Raw genomic sequence first — 14978 nt, 5'->3', positions numbered from 1 at the left:
TTGAAGGTGATTAAACTAGTACAGAAGTGGCAATGGAGTTCATTGGGAGTTATGATGAAAGCTGTGGAGGTAGAAGGCAGGAAGTAGAAGTAGTGATAGAAGTGGAGGGAGTGATGGAAGAGAAATGGTGTAGAAATAGTAGAAGTAAAAGCTAGGGAAGAAATGGAGGTGGAGGAAGCAAGTGAAAGAATGATCAAGGTGGTGGGAGTGGAGGAGATTGGAAGAAGAAAGGTCCTTCAGGTAGTAAGAGGAGTGATGATGGAGGGGAGGTGATGGTCAGAGGAGTGATGATGGAGGGGTGATGGTCAGAGGAGTGATGATGGAGGGGAGGTGATGGTCAGAGGAGTGATGATGGAGGGGTGATGGTCAGAGGAGTGATGATGGAGGAGTGATGGTCAGAGGAGTGATGATGGAGGGGAGGTGATGGTCAGGGTGGTGGTAGTAGAGCAGGTGGAGGAAGATGTGGAATAAAGTGGTGATGGAGATCTTGTAGAAGAGGCGGTGACGAAGATGGTAGTGCCGCAATGGTTGTAGTGAAAGCAGCAGCCGGCATTTGCTTTGAGGAGCTTTTATGGGCACAATCACAGTAAGTCTCCACAACCACCCTTAAGGTTCTGGAGTCTTCCCCAAGGTCATGTAGCTGCTTGTCTGCAGAAATTCTAGAACCAATGCCCTTCACCTTAAGGCCAGGCTACCTCCTTGATGTGGGAATACCGGATCTAAAACCAGGAATAAAACTGACTTGGCAAAGACATTTTATTTTGGGAAAACCATTTGTCAAGATTGACAGGCTCTGGACATGAGGTTTCTTTGGAGGGTGATGGAAATATTCTAAAATTAGAACATGGTGAAGGCTGTACGCTCTGTCTTGATACCAGCACTCGCTGGATCGTACACGCACAACAGAGAAAATGTATGCTATGTAACATCTCAGTGTAGGTGTTTCAAAATATGACACATTGACAAACTCTATCATGGAGAACTGAATCTGATGTCTGTGTATCTATCTAACATAGCCAAACAGGTGCTAAGTTAAGCAATTGAAATTGTTTTTGCTGATGCTGTCAAAAATAACCTCTTTTGGAGGTAGCTATGTTGAAGAAATGCCAAATGTGGAGTAGTAGGAGTTTTCTATGCATTTTAAGAAGTTGTAGTAGTTAGGTTAATAGAAAGATTTAAGTGAAAACTTGAGCATATACATGTGCATATACACATGCACACACACATCAGATACAGTCATACATGTACATATATATGTATATATGAGACATTTTTTGAAGTCTGTCTAGAAATAGTTCAAACATTTTCATGTTAGACTCAGCATATATATATATATACACATACATATATATATGAGAATTATGAGTAAAAAGTGTAATTGATACCATTACAGATAAATGGTATTGTCCTCGACCCTTGATAGAGACAGCTGGCATGCTGAGCTTTGCTTCTCTCTGTCGGGCTCTTGGAAACTATTCTGGCATGGGCTTTATGGTGGGTTGACATAAGTCTTTGCTCTCCCTTCCTTTGCCTTTGCATAGACATACAGCATGTGGCATCTAAACAGGCAAGGCCATGTGGATTGAATGCATGGCTCTAGTTCACTTATGGTGAGTGTTATAGCCGTTGAGGCAACTTACTTTGTACATCCTACCAGAAGAGAAATAAGAGTTCCAGGACCGCAGCTGTCACCAAGTTGACTGATACTGTCAAGAACAGATGGGCTTACACCCATGGATTATGCACTGGATACCTGGGCAAAGTCCCTTTGTCACCCCCACAACACACCACATGCCCTTATGCTGGTGGGCTGCAAAACAATATGTTTTCCAGAAAAAAAGTTGGAAATCATAGGTTTGTATATTTTGGTACAAGCTTCCCAGTGTTCGTGTAAACTCTCCAAGCTAGCGGTCCGATAGCAGTATTTCCACTAGTGACACTACTCATTCACAAACTATTTCAGATGAGACGTTTTAATATTTCAAGCAAACCTTAAAGCAAAGTCATGCCATGGATACATTTTGAGAAATGTATTCTTAGGAATTTTATCATTGTACAAACATCATAGGAGTATAGTTATGCAAAGCTAACCAATTGAAGTCCATGCATACCTGGGTTGTATGGCATAGCCACTGTCAGACATACAGCCTGTACTGAATAAAGCTATGTGCTTTGTGATTTTTCTAAACCTGTATTAAATCTTTCCTGGCTCAGAAATTTGCTTGGAAGAAAATGACTGAGATGTTAATGTAAAAGAAGTGAGGAAGGAAATACTCTGTTGATGATAAAACCTGTTGGCAGGCTGCGAGAGTGGAAAATGCAGGGTGTTAGCCCAAGAGCACACAGATGTGTGAAATTGATGAGTAGGGAGCTGAGAAGGAGGTGTGTGTGTCTGTGTGTGTGTCTGTGTGTGTGTGTGTCTGAGAGAGAGAGAGAGAGAGAGAGAGAGGAGAGGAGAAGAGGAGAGAGAGAGAGAGAGAGAATAGCAACCTACAACAGGCAGAAGGAAGGATAGATTGGGTAACAGTATGCTCTAGTTTGCAAGTTACTTGTTGACCTAAGATTCATGTTAAGGGTTTACTCTACTGGGTGGCACTGTTGAGAGGTGATGGAACCTTCAAGATGCCAGGCCTAGGGAGAAATGTAAGTCTTGACCATGGGGTGAGAAAATCACCATGGACTCCCTATCATTGCGACCTGGAATTCATCTAGGTTCCCAGAAGCAATATGGCCTACCAGCTGGACTGAATCTTTAAAACTGGGTCAAATTGAACCTTATTTCATAATAAGATTGTTATCTCAAGTGTTTGTTATAGTAAGAGAAAATGGACTAATACAAATTGGTTAGGTGGCCAGGTGTGGTGACGCACGCCTTTAATCCCAGCACTTGGGAGGCAGAGGCAGGTGGATCTCTGAATTCAAGGCCATCCTGTTCTACAAAGTGAGTCCAGGACAGCCAGGGATACACACACACAGAAACCCTGTCTCAAAAAAAAAACAAAAAACAAACAAAAAATAGGTTTGGTGAAATCTCTCTCTTCCTACAGGTCAGATATCTGGAAAAGCAGTACATTAAGATAGAAAGAAAATTAAAATAAAATTCAAGTGGATTTAATTTTTTTTTCTCAATAGAAGGAAAAAACAAGATTTGGAGAGGAGGGGGTGGTGGGGGACAGACATTCCTTTGACCCTTAAATGTCATAGACTTCAAGCTATTTTGTCTCAAAAACAAACAAAAAACTTACTTATTAGTCAGCTTTCTGTTATTATAACAAAATTTCTGAGATAGTCAACTTAAAAAGAAGAATGGTTTATTGTGGCTCACAGTTTCAGAGGTTTCACTTCATGGTCAGTTGCCCCTATTGCTTTGGGCCTGTGGCAGCACAGCACTTCATGGCAGAAGCACATGAGAGAGGGAGCCAGGGTAGTAAAACCACATTCAAAGGCCCATCTGAATGGCCTAATCATTCCACCAGACCCTGCCCCTCTAAAGGATGCATCCCCTCCACTTTAACACATGGGCCTTTGGGGGAATTCTACATGCTTAGTAGATTTAAATATTTTTAGAAGCCTATATACTCATCAGCAAGACACTGGTCAAATAAATTACATAGGTATCTATGCATTGGAGCAGGCTGGATCTATGAAGAGATTCATCCAGCAGCAAATTACATACACTGATAAAAAATTTTCAAAGACTAGTATCATTTTGCCTTTTGATCCCAAATATTTAGACATTCTCCGTAATTAATGCAGATATTTTATCTATACACACATAATCAGTTATGTTTCTTTTCTTTCTTTCTTTTTTTTTTTTTTTAACCTTTAAGAATGTCTGGAATACAGATAACATAAATCCTCTGGTATGTGTTTAAAATGAGGTTTGTTTTAACTTTTTTCTTCATATTTTAACAAGTTATAAAGAAACAGAAAGAAATTCATTTCTTTTTAGGGGAAGGAGGGGAACACCAGGACTTAGGATTTTGTGTTGATTTTTGTGGGTCTTTCTTCTGAAAGGTGTGCAAACAACTTGCATCTCTTTGACGTGTGTGTGGGTCCTGAGGATGAGCTAGCCTCTGGTGTCACCATCTCTTCCCTGGGGTGCCGCTCCTACATTCTCCCCCCCATTGGCAATGCTCCAAAGCCCAGTGCCTAGAGCCTCATTACGCACAGTGTCGTTCCCAGACTCCATTTTACAAATGAGCTTTTCAGAAGGCTCTAGACAGAAAAGATGCCTACCAAGACACAGTCAGACAATGAAGTGTGGTCACAAACCAATGCTCTACCAGTCTGACACCTTTGTGAAACCAGTGTACTCTTTTGAGGTCATTTATGTGATTGGGTAGGAAGGACTGAGTGAGAGGTACTTAGCAAGGTTGCCCATTTTACTACTGTATGGACATCCCCAGTGCACTGGACATGGTGATTGACCTCTTTGTGCCACCCATGGCCCTCTGTGAAACTGCATCCCAACCTGGAAGAGTAAGAACTCAAGCATACAATGTTTACTTTTGAGATATGCTCCTGAATTTTGCTCAGTACATTAAATAGAGCAGCAAACTTACTATTTAAGGCATGAGTTCAGCTCCATTCCAACCAAGAAATAACATGTAAGCAAAGATCAAAGAGTAACTTATAGAAATTTAAGAAAATCAGGCCAGTATGACTTCTCTTTTTTTAATCACCTTTTCTATCCATAGTGTTGGAGTTGCTACTGTCCTATAAGCAACTTATTACCTGTGGTCAATTCCCAAGAAACTCAACAGTCCTTGTAGTAGTCCATTTTCTGATCTGAGTCACAAGTTGATGGCAACTGGATAAATTATAACTTATAAATTATAGTGAGTTCTGTATTTTCTCATAGTCTATAGGATCACATACTGAATGAAGCATTTTTTCCTAATAATTTCAGTTTAGTTGGTTGAATCCATGGGTGTATGGAAAGCCAACTATATATTCTAAAAGATCCTTGACACTAACAGAGTAAGATTCTCATGCTATGACAGCCTGGCATGCTGGGAGCAATCAATCAGTACAAAGTTGCTGTTAGTCAATTGTAGATGATCCTTCCCTAATCTATGATTGTTCTACTTTGTACGTTTTGACATTACAATTGTGTAAAAGCAATATGCGTTCAGCACAGAAATTTTGAAGTTTAAACTTGGGTTATTTCCTGGGCTAATGCTGTATACTGTGTCTGCTATGCTGGGTAGGGGATATGAGCCACCGTTCCTGTTGGACCTCGTGGTTCAAGAGAAACCAAAGTACTCTGTAGTGCGCCATGTCTCAAGTACAGTGTGGAGATGGTTGGATATGTTCAGTGCACTTTTCACCTCAGCTATTGTGCATTTCTAATGAATTTGTTGGTATGGATCCCACTGTAAGCGAAAGGGAATCTGCGCTCTGCTTGTAACTATATATTAATAAGTAGACATAAATGAACATTCTGTACTTTTGGCACAGTTCAAAATCTTTCTACTTACAAAAGTAGTACATGTGTTTCCAAAATGTTCACAGATTTTACAGATTTATAAGAAGTTGTTGGCATCTAACTACCAAGAGTTAATCACTGCTCTTTTTGTAAGCATACAGATATAAAGAGGCGTATTTCGGCGTATTTTAACATTTAATGTATTTTAACGTTTCTTTCACTATGAAGATGATTTTCTAGAATTTTGTATCTGCTGTTTTAATTTTCGCCTAAAGCTTTGTCCTCACTCGCTGTGGCACTGAGCTCCTCATCCTCTGCAAGGAGCTCTTTCTGACCCAGGACGTCCAGGGTTGGTTACTAGGTGCTCTAGAAAGTACCGTGTGTTCCTCAAAGTGTTGGTTATTGACACTCCTTGCCTGTGCTGAAATGTCGACCGATGGTTATCTTTTTTAATTACTATTCATGGAAATCTAAAACAAAAATGAGAGGAGCAACTTCAAACTCCTTTGACAACAGGTTACAATTTTCTGTGATTGGTTTCTCTTCCACAGCACATTTTCAACTGTCACCTAAAACTATAAAAAATAATGAATAAATTGAAAGGAAAGAAGGAACTGAGCAAGAAAGGAACTGGTGGTAGTTGCAATGCCTCTTTTCACTCTGTTTTGTTTTGTTTTTGTTTTTCCCTAGGACAAAGTGGGGCAGTCATCTTCTAAACCCCAAAACCTAGCAAGGACTGGGTTTTCATCGCAATCAAGAAGCCAACCAGGTAGGAACTGATTCTTGACTTGTAACTGCTTGAGAATGTCATTGTGGTCCTTTGTGTCTACACATGAGTTTCCAAGATCCCCAGTAGACAGAAAAAATGTGAAGATGACTGAGTCTTTAGTATAAAATTTACTAAAACCTAGAACCTACGCCCACCCTCCCATGCACTGTACATCATTGTCAGAATGCTTACCATTCCTGGCACTGTATGACACTATTGGGACACTTGTCATGCTGTATTCTTTAGGGGAGCAATGACACAGAAAAGGATCTGCATATGTTTAATACAGGCGAAATTTTCCCCAGTATTTTTGATTTATGCTTGGTTGAACCTATAAATGTGAATCCTGGGGATACAGAAACCTAACTGTATTTTCTAAAATGTTCTTAGCATTAATAGAGCAAAAATCTAGCATCTTCTTTTTCTCTTAAGGCCAATAAGATGTAACATAACACAGAATTACATATTTCCTTTCAATGAGCAAACTTCAGTGGGTCAAAGTTTAAATTCTGTTCTGTGTGAGTTACCTGGGATTCATCTCTCGCTGGATTCTAATAGAAGCAACTGGCCATTGCCTGTTGAGACCCCTCTTCAAGAGATCCTCTTTTTACTCCATAAGGGTCCTTCTCCCCCCCCCCCCGGAAACTGCTGGATTCTTTGTTGAGTAACTTCTCAGCAGGACCCTTTGCATTTGGGCATCTTTGTATTCTTTCAGTTATGCTAGTTTTGCATGTACGCACTCTAAGCATCACTCTTCCTCCCTTTTCTTGTTCCTTCTTACTGTTAAATTTCTGAGAGGGCCACTGTGGGGACAGGGGGAGGAAATGTCTATAAATGAATATGAAAGTAATTTGGAAAATTAGATCTAATAAATGGAAACTGATCAAGAATGAAGATGCTGATCCTGACATGAAACTGTAGAAACACACATGGCCCGTTGTTGGGCTACTACTGGTAAGTCTAAGTTCAAGACATCATGGTTTTCAGCTGGTAAGACTTAAAGTATTATCATGTTTTTTAATTGTTTAATGAAAAAGAGGATGACATTTAGCAAAAAATAAACACTGGGGTGTACCAGGGGCTCAAATAAGTGTTTTCTCAAGCATTAGGCAACTCATAAAAGAGCTAGGATTGTCTATGACAAACTCAGGTTCACACTTTAGAAAAACTTCAAATGATAATACAAATATGATATATCTGATATAAGATATAACATAAAGATAATATAAACAAAACGTACCTGTTTGTTAGGACTGGTTTGAATTTCAACACAGTACACCATACCATGCTGCTGACAAATGATCTCATTGAAGTTGAGCTATTCCAGGTCTTTGTGTTAATATTCACATAGAAATCTATGCTTAGCCCTATTATCAAGAAATTCATAACCACTCCTTAGACAGTGGGTAGAGTTGGCTTCCTGAGAGCTCTAAACGCTTCTCTTATAGAGAGCGTAGCAGCCAATGGAAGCTGCGATGCTGACGTTTCCCAGCACCTGAAACAGGGCTTAAAGGGAAAAGGATCATGTTTTCATATTGAATTCACCTGCTTATTGCTCTCAGAGAAGTTTAACCTTAAGCACACCTGTAACATTGGCTGGGTTAGGCCTCCTCTTCACCTAGCAAGACACTTCCTTCAACAATACCTAGGAAGTTTTGCAGACAAATATTACAAAATTTTGAAGGAACAAATAATGTCTGTCTATGCAGACAGAATTCTTTACCATAGAGAGAAGTTGTGGCAGAAAGGAAATGCCTGCAACCACAACTGACCATGAGAGAGGATGAACTCCACTGCACATTCTATCCGGTAGTCAAGTTGAGGCCAATTAAATAGCCAAAAGTGAAAACAAACACAAAGAAATGAAAGAAAACCTTTCCTTTATTTGAACAAAATTAAACCAGAAGTGAGAATCTTCATGCTTTCAGACTAAAACAGAATTCTTTACTAAGACATCACATAACCCTACAGAAAAATGGTAAGTTTACATATAAACATGTATTTCTGTAAATAAACCAAATGACATGAAACACTAAATGGTACTTTAGCTGGGAGGTGAGGAGGTGAGCAATGCATGTAACATGCATAGTATTATTGTCTTCAGTTTTGTTTTGGTTTTTAAAAGCTATAATTCTTGTAAATAAAAAAGGCAATATTGAATAGAAAAGGTAGCAAAGAGCTTGCTGACACAGCTTGCAGGAGTATCGAGCGTGCTGTCTTCCTTCTGATTCTGGACACTCATTTCACATGAAAACTAAGGAAACCAACTGAGTGGAAATCAAGGAAGCCGATGCTCTGAAGGAGGTTTCAGGGAACACAAGGGCACAGTCCCTCTTTCAAGTGTGTCCAAGTGCAATGTTCATCTTCCCTCTTGGCACACACGCAGCACTTGGGAGTCTGTGGTGAGCAGGCCTGGGGTGTGCAGCTCTCTGGCAGTGCAGTACAAAGGCCATTCCCTTCCTGGGAGAGAGAGTGGATCAGTCTGTCTCCAGGCAAGCATGGAGCCCCACAGGAACCTTCAGGGTGCCTTCCCCAAACCACCATCTTCTTCTTCCATCCCACACCCAGAACCAAGTCCAACGTATGAGGTTCTTGGATCCTTGGCTGAGCAGGACCAAGACACCATGCTGTTCCTTCATGCCTCCTTAATTTCTGATACAAACTTCGGGATCGCAAATATGTGAGGCCCAAAGTTCCTAGTTCCTTAGAAGGGACCTAATGTATAGAATAAAAGATTAGCTGTGCCTTTCCTTGACCTCTTACTTCTCTCTGGCAAAGAGGATTTGTCGTTCCTATTTCATTACCTCATTCCTAACATAAGCTGCTTATTTTTATGTGGCAGTTGCTAAAAACACTCCATGTATTTCTTAGCAGCACCAACGGAAAGGGCCACACTTTCCTTACAGTTCGTTTTCTAATATTTAAAAAAAAAAAAATACAATTTATTTAAAAAAAAAAAAAAACAATTTCTCAGAACTACTTCTTCGGTGTGGAAAAAATATATAAAACTAAATTTATCATTCTAACCATCTTAAATGTATAATTTGATGGTGTTCATTTTATTCACAGTACAATCATCATCGCTATCTATTTCCAAAACTTCCTTAGCACTCCAACAGAAACCCTGAGCCAGTTAAGCAGCATGCCCATGTGCTGTCTTTCTGAATTTCAAGGGTTGACTCTGTTAGCTTATATTATCGCCTCACATCTTTTATTACTAAATAATATTCTGCTATGTTGACTCCCATTTGCCTCTGAATAGATGTTTATTTGATTTGCTTGCACCTTTAGCTCTTGTGACCATTACCATGTGAGTGTCTTAACTCTCTAGATTTCAAGTCGTGTTGGCATATACCTAAGAGTGGAATTGCCGGAATTTTCCTCACTTCTATCCTAATGCTTAACACCTTAGTTAGAGTCAGGATGTTAAAAAAGTGGGCAAATCTTCTCTAGTTCTCTTCCCACAAAATCTGTTGTGTCTACATTCCTTCTGCATTGTGGAAAATAAAACAGTTCTTGCCATACTAGAGAGTGATAATTTGTATGTCATGATGATTGTTGTCCATTGTATCAGATAGCATGAGGAGATATAAACTGTTGGCTATGACATTATTTCTTGGCTCTGCCTTCTACTTGTGTGTTTATGTGACTTCTCTGTTCTTAAAATAGGTTCTAGAAACTAGTGTAAACTTGTGATTCATGTTTTAGTTCATCAGATCCACCTCACCATCCTATGAGGTAGAATTGTTACCAGGGCCATATTTATGGAAGGAAATAGGCCAGAGGTAGGAGCAGTATCCAGATCCCACTCTTTATGAGTGCCAGAGTTAGACTTGAACCCGGGCTGGTGGGCTCCAACCTCTGAGTCTTTTGTCCTACTGTTCTTTCTGGCCTCCATCTGAGTCTACCACTGTTTTCCTTCAGTTTTGATTCTTGGGTTATTTCTGTGGCTCACACTGAGATGTTGACCATAGGCTTGGGAGCAGCTGAGAAGATACCCATGCCTGTTGTCACCTCTACAAAGTGAACACTGACTTCCCATTCATTGTGCTTCTTCCCTCCTTCCCACTTTGAAGATCATTTATCTTCATAAGGAAGATGGAAACAAAAAGGCATTGAGGAGCTTGCATTCTCTGTCTTTGGCTAGTGTCAAGCAAGCAGTCAACCTCTTCCTCCTGGTCCTTATTTGGAGCAGAAATGAAAAAGCCATTGTCATCCTTTGCCGTTTTTCAAGTCTCAGCTATTCTAGGCCTTGCTTTGCTGATGCTCTGCCAGTTCACGCCACTCTTTTGTCTGGTCCCTTTGAGCAGATAATTGGGCTCCATTAATGTTTCATGTCTCCTTTAGCTGTCAGGATACTAGAAGTTCAGTAGAGGGCTTTAGCCCAGCAACTCTTTCTGTTCCCCTTGCAGGTTTACTTTCCATTCTACTTGCTTGCTGAGCAATTCTTCTGTAGCTCCTATTCACTTGTCCCTTCTTCCTTCATTATACAAGTCTGTTGCTTCCCAAGACCATGAGAAGCATGGGGAGGGGGAGTGTTCTGAGGGGATGCAGCACTGAGCCTCACACTATTCTAACTTATCAATCATATAATATAGACCATTTTGCCCAATAATGTCCCTTCAAATGGAGCAGGGAACAATTTAGGAATGAATAATTGTTCCATTTAATTATGACCAATGATGAAAGAATGTCTTCAAATTTATCCTAGTAGAAAATAAGAACATGTGCCCAATATTATTTTCCATTACATTATTCTCAGATCTTAACAAGAGCAAGAAGGAAACCCAAAACTACACCTGACCAGTACTGATACCTTCTCTCTGTTCAAGTACAGAGGATAATTTGAAGATGGGTTGTTTTTCCTATAAAAATTGTACCTGAAAGTCAGGACTTAGGTAGAGGTTTTCAGAACAAGTAAAACGCCTTCTGCAGTTCAGTATTAGTGTCTTCAGAAACACTCCAGGGGGACCTCAACACTACTTCTGTTGGTTGGCATGGCTCCTGTTTTCTCAACTGTGAACCCTTTCTCTAAGATAGTGATGCATGCTGGTCTGCACTGAGTCCCTGTAGAGAAGACTTTAGTGGAGCTAAGCACTGTTTGCAGATATCGCCGATCAATCAGTATTAAAGCCTAGCATCTGCCGATTACCTCACTCATTTTCTACTTAGAATGTGCATGGCTGATCACTCATACGTCTTTGACTCTAGACTCAATTTTGATTTTTGTCTTTGATATAAGAATTCTACAAGATGAGTTAGCACACAGGTCCTTAACTCATCTTTTTTGGGGGGAGGGGGCTATATTTTTAAGTAATATACTTTAATGTCAAACAACTGAAGATTGGTTGCATAACTCAGTTTCTTCTGGGGTAGCTTGTGTAGTGCATGGGGACTCTCTGCTTCCTGGGTACTAATGGATATACAGCTTGAACAGTTGACATTTGTTTACTTGGTGATCTACACTGTGGTACTTTTCTAAGGAAGGGAAGAGGAGATGTAGCTAATCACAGAGTTCAACAACTCTAGATGCTTGACTTCCTCAAAGACTCCATCTTCATTAATGGAGAGTTCACTGATTATTTACTCAACTACCATTTAGTACCTACTGTGTGCCTGAGGCTTGATGTTAGGTGATGAGGCAAAAATGAAAGAACTTGGTTTTAGCCTTCTAAAATTTCAAGTTTAGTGACAAAGGGAGACAGGTAAATAGAAACTTGAAATCCAAGTAGGGTGAGAAAGGAACAGAGTTAACATGTAAAGAGGTAATGTGTCCAACTTTTGACTACAGTTGGTATATTAGTTACTTTTTGTTATAAAGTAGCATAACCCAAAAGCTGGCTACAGACCAATTTATTTTGGTTTATGGTTCCAGAAGGGAGTCTATAATATAGATCAGTCAGCCCAAGCAGGGAGCTGACTGGTCAAATTTCCATGAAAACATAGGAAGCAGAAAGATCATATTTCAACCACATAGAGGAGGCAAAGAGCTAGTTCGAAGTGGGATGAGGCTATAAACCTTCAAAGCCCACCCCTAGTGAAGAAATTCCTCCATGAAGGTTGCACCTCCCCCAAAGGTTCTACATCCTCCCCAATGCAGCCATCTGGGGACCAAGTGTTCAAATACTTGAGCCTGTGGGCAACATTTCCCATTCAGAGAACCAGGTTATTCATTGGTCTCCATTGGGGTAAATGAGTGACTCAGCCTGGTTTCTCTACCTGGGGGGAATATATATATATGGCTGCTTGGCTGGTTTTGGTAGGAATATTAGAAATAGCTAGAAAAATAGCCTGACCTGTAACATGTGTCACGTAGGGCAAGGTGCCTTGAAGGTACTGAGAAAAGACAACTTATTTTTGTTCTTATCATTACCAACTGCAACCTTTCAGAGAAGAGCAGAAATAGAAAGGTAACATATTTTTCCTATCTGCATCTTGCCTATGAGGTCTGCGTGGAACTTGCTCTATCAGGACCCACGTCTGTAATACTCTGACACTGAGGGAGATGAGCCCTTGCTCCTGAGTCATTATTCAAGAAGATGCTGTTCAGTCTCATGTATTTACTTTACATCATATAAAAAACGATTGGGTAGCATATAAAAAACAGAAATTCATTGCACTCACCTCTACAGACTGGGAGGCCAAGATGGAGGTCTCTGTAGAGGCGACATCTCTCCCTTATTGTTGCATTCTAGCTGTGTTTCCAGTGGGTAGGAAGGGGAAATGTGCCTAATCCTATTTCTAACACTTAGCCCTCCTGACCTAATCACTCACCAGAGGCCCCACCCACCAACACCATGGAAGTTGGCCCCAGTACCTGGCATTTCAAGACATGCAAATATTCAGACCTTAGCAGGAACTCAGTTCTACTGTTCCTTGAGCTCATCCCTAGAGACTGAGGTTCATACCTCCAGAACTCCAAGGACATGTTTTCACCCACAGAACCCCAAGTAATCCCATGTGGTAGGCACATTAGGAGATGATTCTAGATGTTTCTATTCCACCCAGCTCTGGTCTGAGCCTGCTGAGCTGGTGAAGCTGCCATCTAGGTGCTGTCTTAGAAGCCAGCTTCTGTCTCCCGGGCTCTTTGATTCTGGGTTCTCCTGGGGTGGCTTTCTGCCTCTGATGCCTTAACAGCTGAGGTCCTTCTGAGAGCCGAGTACCCTTTCTACGACTGCCTTGCCTGTAAACAGAGGCGGCGTCAACTTCTGTCTCTTAAGCACTAAGCAGGCCCATGTGGGGAGGAGTGCTGGCCTCTGGAGTGTGTTTATAGACCAGGAACTTCACTCTGCCAAGAATGCCTTCATCTGAGGACACACGCCTCCTGTACCTTCCCACTTCCCTCTAAGTTGGAGCCAAGAACCATCCCTTCTTGAGCTGACCCCTTTGAGTTGGGAGCCCATGCTAGCATTCCTACAGGATGCGCTACTCCCTGTTAGGGGCCACTTGAGCCAGAGCAAGTTTTAACTTCATAGAAAGAATTGCTTTTCCAGAAGTTGTAAAAGAAAGTTTAATATCCTCCCCTGCTACTTTATATTTAGCATGACAGCCCTTTTCCAATGCTTGTTGCATAAGTCTTCATTATGTTTGGTGGCAGGGTTTTTTTTTTTTTTTTAACTGGCATAAGTGTTACACATACTTATAGGTGCCATGTCGTGTTTAGTACTTGTATATATTGTGTATATTATTCACAATAGGGTAAACATATCCTTCTCAAATAATTACCCTTTGTGGTAAACATTGAAAAATATGAAATGCTTTATGGATAGTATAGAGGCAGGGAGCCTGCCTATTTTATTAATATCTGTATTTAAGTATCTTAAATGATGTTACAGAGGTAGTTTGTACTCAAATATATGTTGAATGAGGCAGTGTTGGGTAAGTGAATAGGTTTTGAATTTATGGAGTTAAATTCTTTAGTGTATACAGTGTTTCTGTTTATTATGATGGTAAAGGTTCCTCGGTGTCTCATTTGGTATTGAAACTTTGACTCTTTGAGAGCTCAATACCCATGAGTGGCAGACTTTTGGACCATAGCCTTGATTTTTCCTTTTTCAAGTCCAGTGTTCTTAGACTAATATTTTTAGGGTTGATGGAAAATGGGAACCTTCTAAAGTGACAAGTTATTTATATAGTTTCTTGTACTCAGTCTTCTGCCTGATTTATGATGTAATAGAAAAAATAGGAATTGAAATGAGAAGGTTGAAAAGAAGCAGATTAAATTGCTGAGGAAGACTCAAAAAATACAAGGTATCTTCTAAAAGTAAAGATGGAAATTACATGGCTGAATATGTGATTTTAAAATGTAATTTGCAGCGCAGGTCTTTGGTTCTCATTTGGCAGGCCAAACTATTTTGGTAGTGGAAAATTCCTCTTCTGTGGTGTATGGGTCTTTGGTGTAGAATCCAAGTCACCTTAAAGACCTGGGAAGAGACTTAGTAATGGCCAGGTGCTTCCTTGCATATTATGGGAGGATACTATAAAATACAAGGAAGGCTACTTCATACACATTACTATGGGATGGTCATTGAACACTGGGTGCCAGTTCTTTAGTTTTAATGAATGGAATCATTGAGTAAAATAAGTAGATTTCCTTATTTTTTTTAATTGAATTATTTTACAGTTCCCTGAAACATAGTCTTAAAAATAAGTCTTATTAGAATCAAAGTACAAAGCAATTAATCATTTTCTTAGTGGTTTTGTTGTTGTTGTTAAGAGTATAGGGGTGTTGTGGAGTTGCCCAGCCACCGAGATATCTGCCTTCAACTTTGATTTTTC

The 14978-nt window shown here is 40.2% G+C and overlaps 1 protein-coding gene across 2 annotated transcripts in view; it reads left to right on the top strand.

Annotated features, from left to right (window-relative positions):
• Positions 1-14978, top strand: part of Grb10 (growth factor receptor bound protein 10) — a 119186-nt gene that overhangs the window by 53136 nt on the left and 51072 nt on the right. For both annotated transcript variants that reach the window (XM_051165039.1, XM_051165040.1), the window contains exon 2: positions 6122-6200. Coding sequence is in view for 1 of the 2 variants with exons in the window: in XM_051165040.1 (XP_051020997.1) it covers positions 6122-6200 (79 nt within the window). In the remaining variant the exon portion in view is untranslated. The remainder of the gene's footprint in view (positions 1-6121; positions 6201-14978) is intronic.

Source organism: Acomys russatus, chromosome 22 (genome assembly GCF_903995435.1).
Source record: "Acomys russatus chromosome 22, mAcoRus1.1, whole genome shotgun sequence".
In the NCBI taxonomy this organism is placed as follows: Eukaryota; Metazoa; Chordata; class Mammalia; order Rodentia; family Muridae; genus Acomys; species Acomys russatus.
Note: the sequence above shows the minus strand (reverse complement) of the source record. Positions and strands in the feature narration are given on the sequence as shown.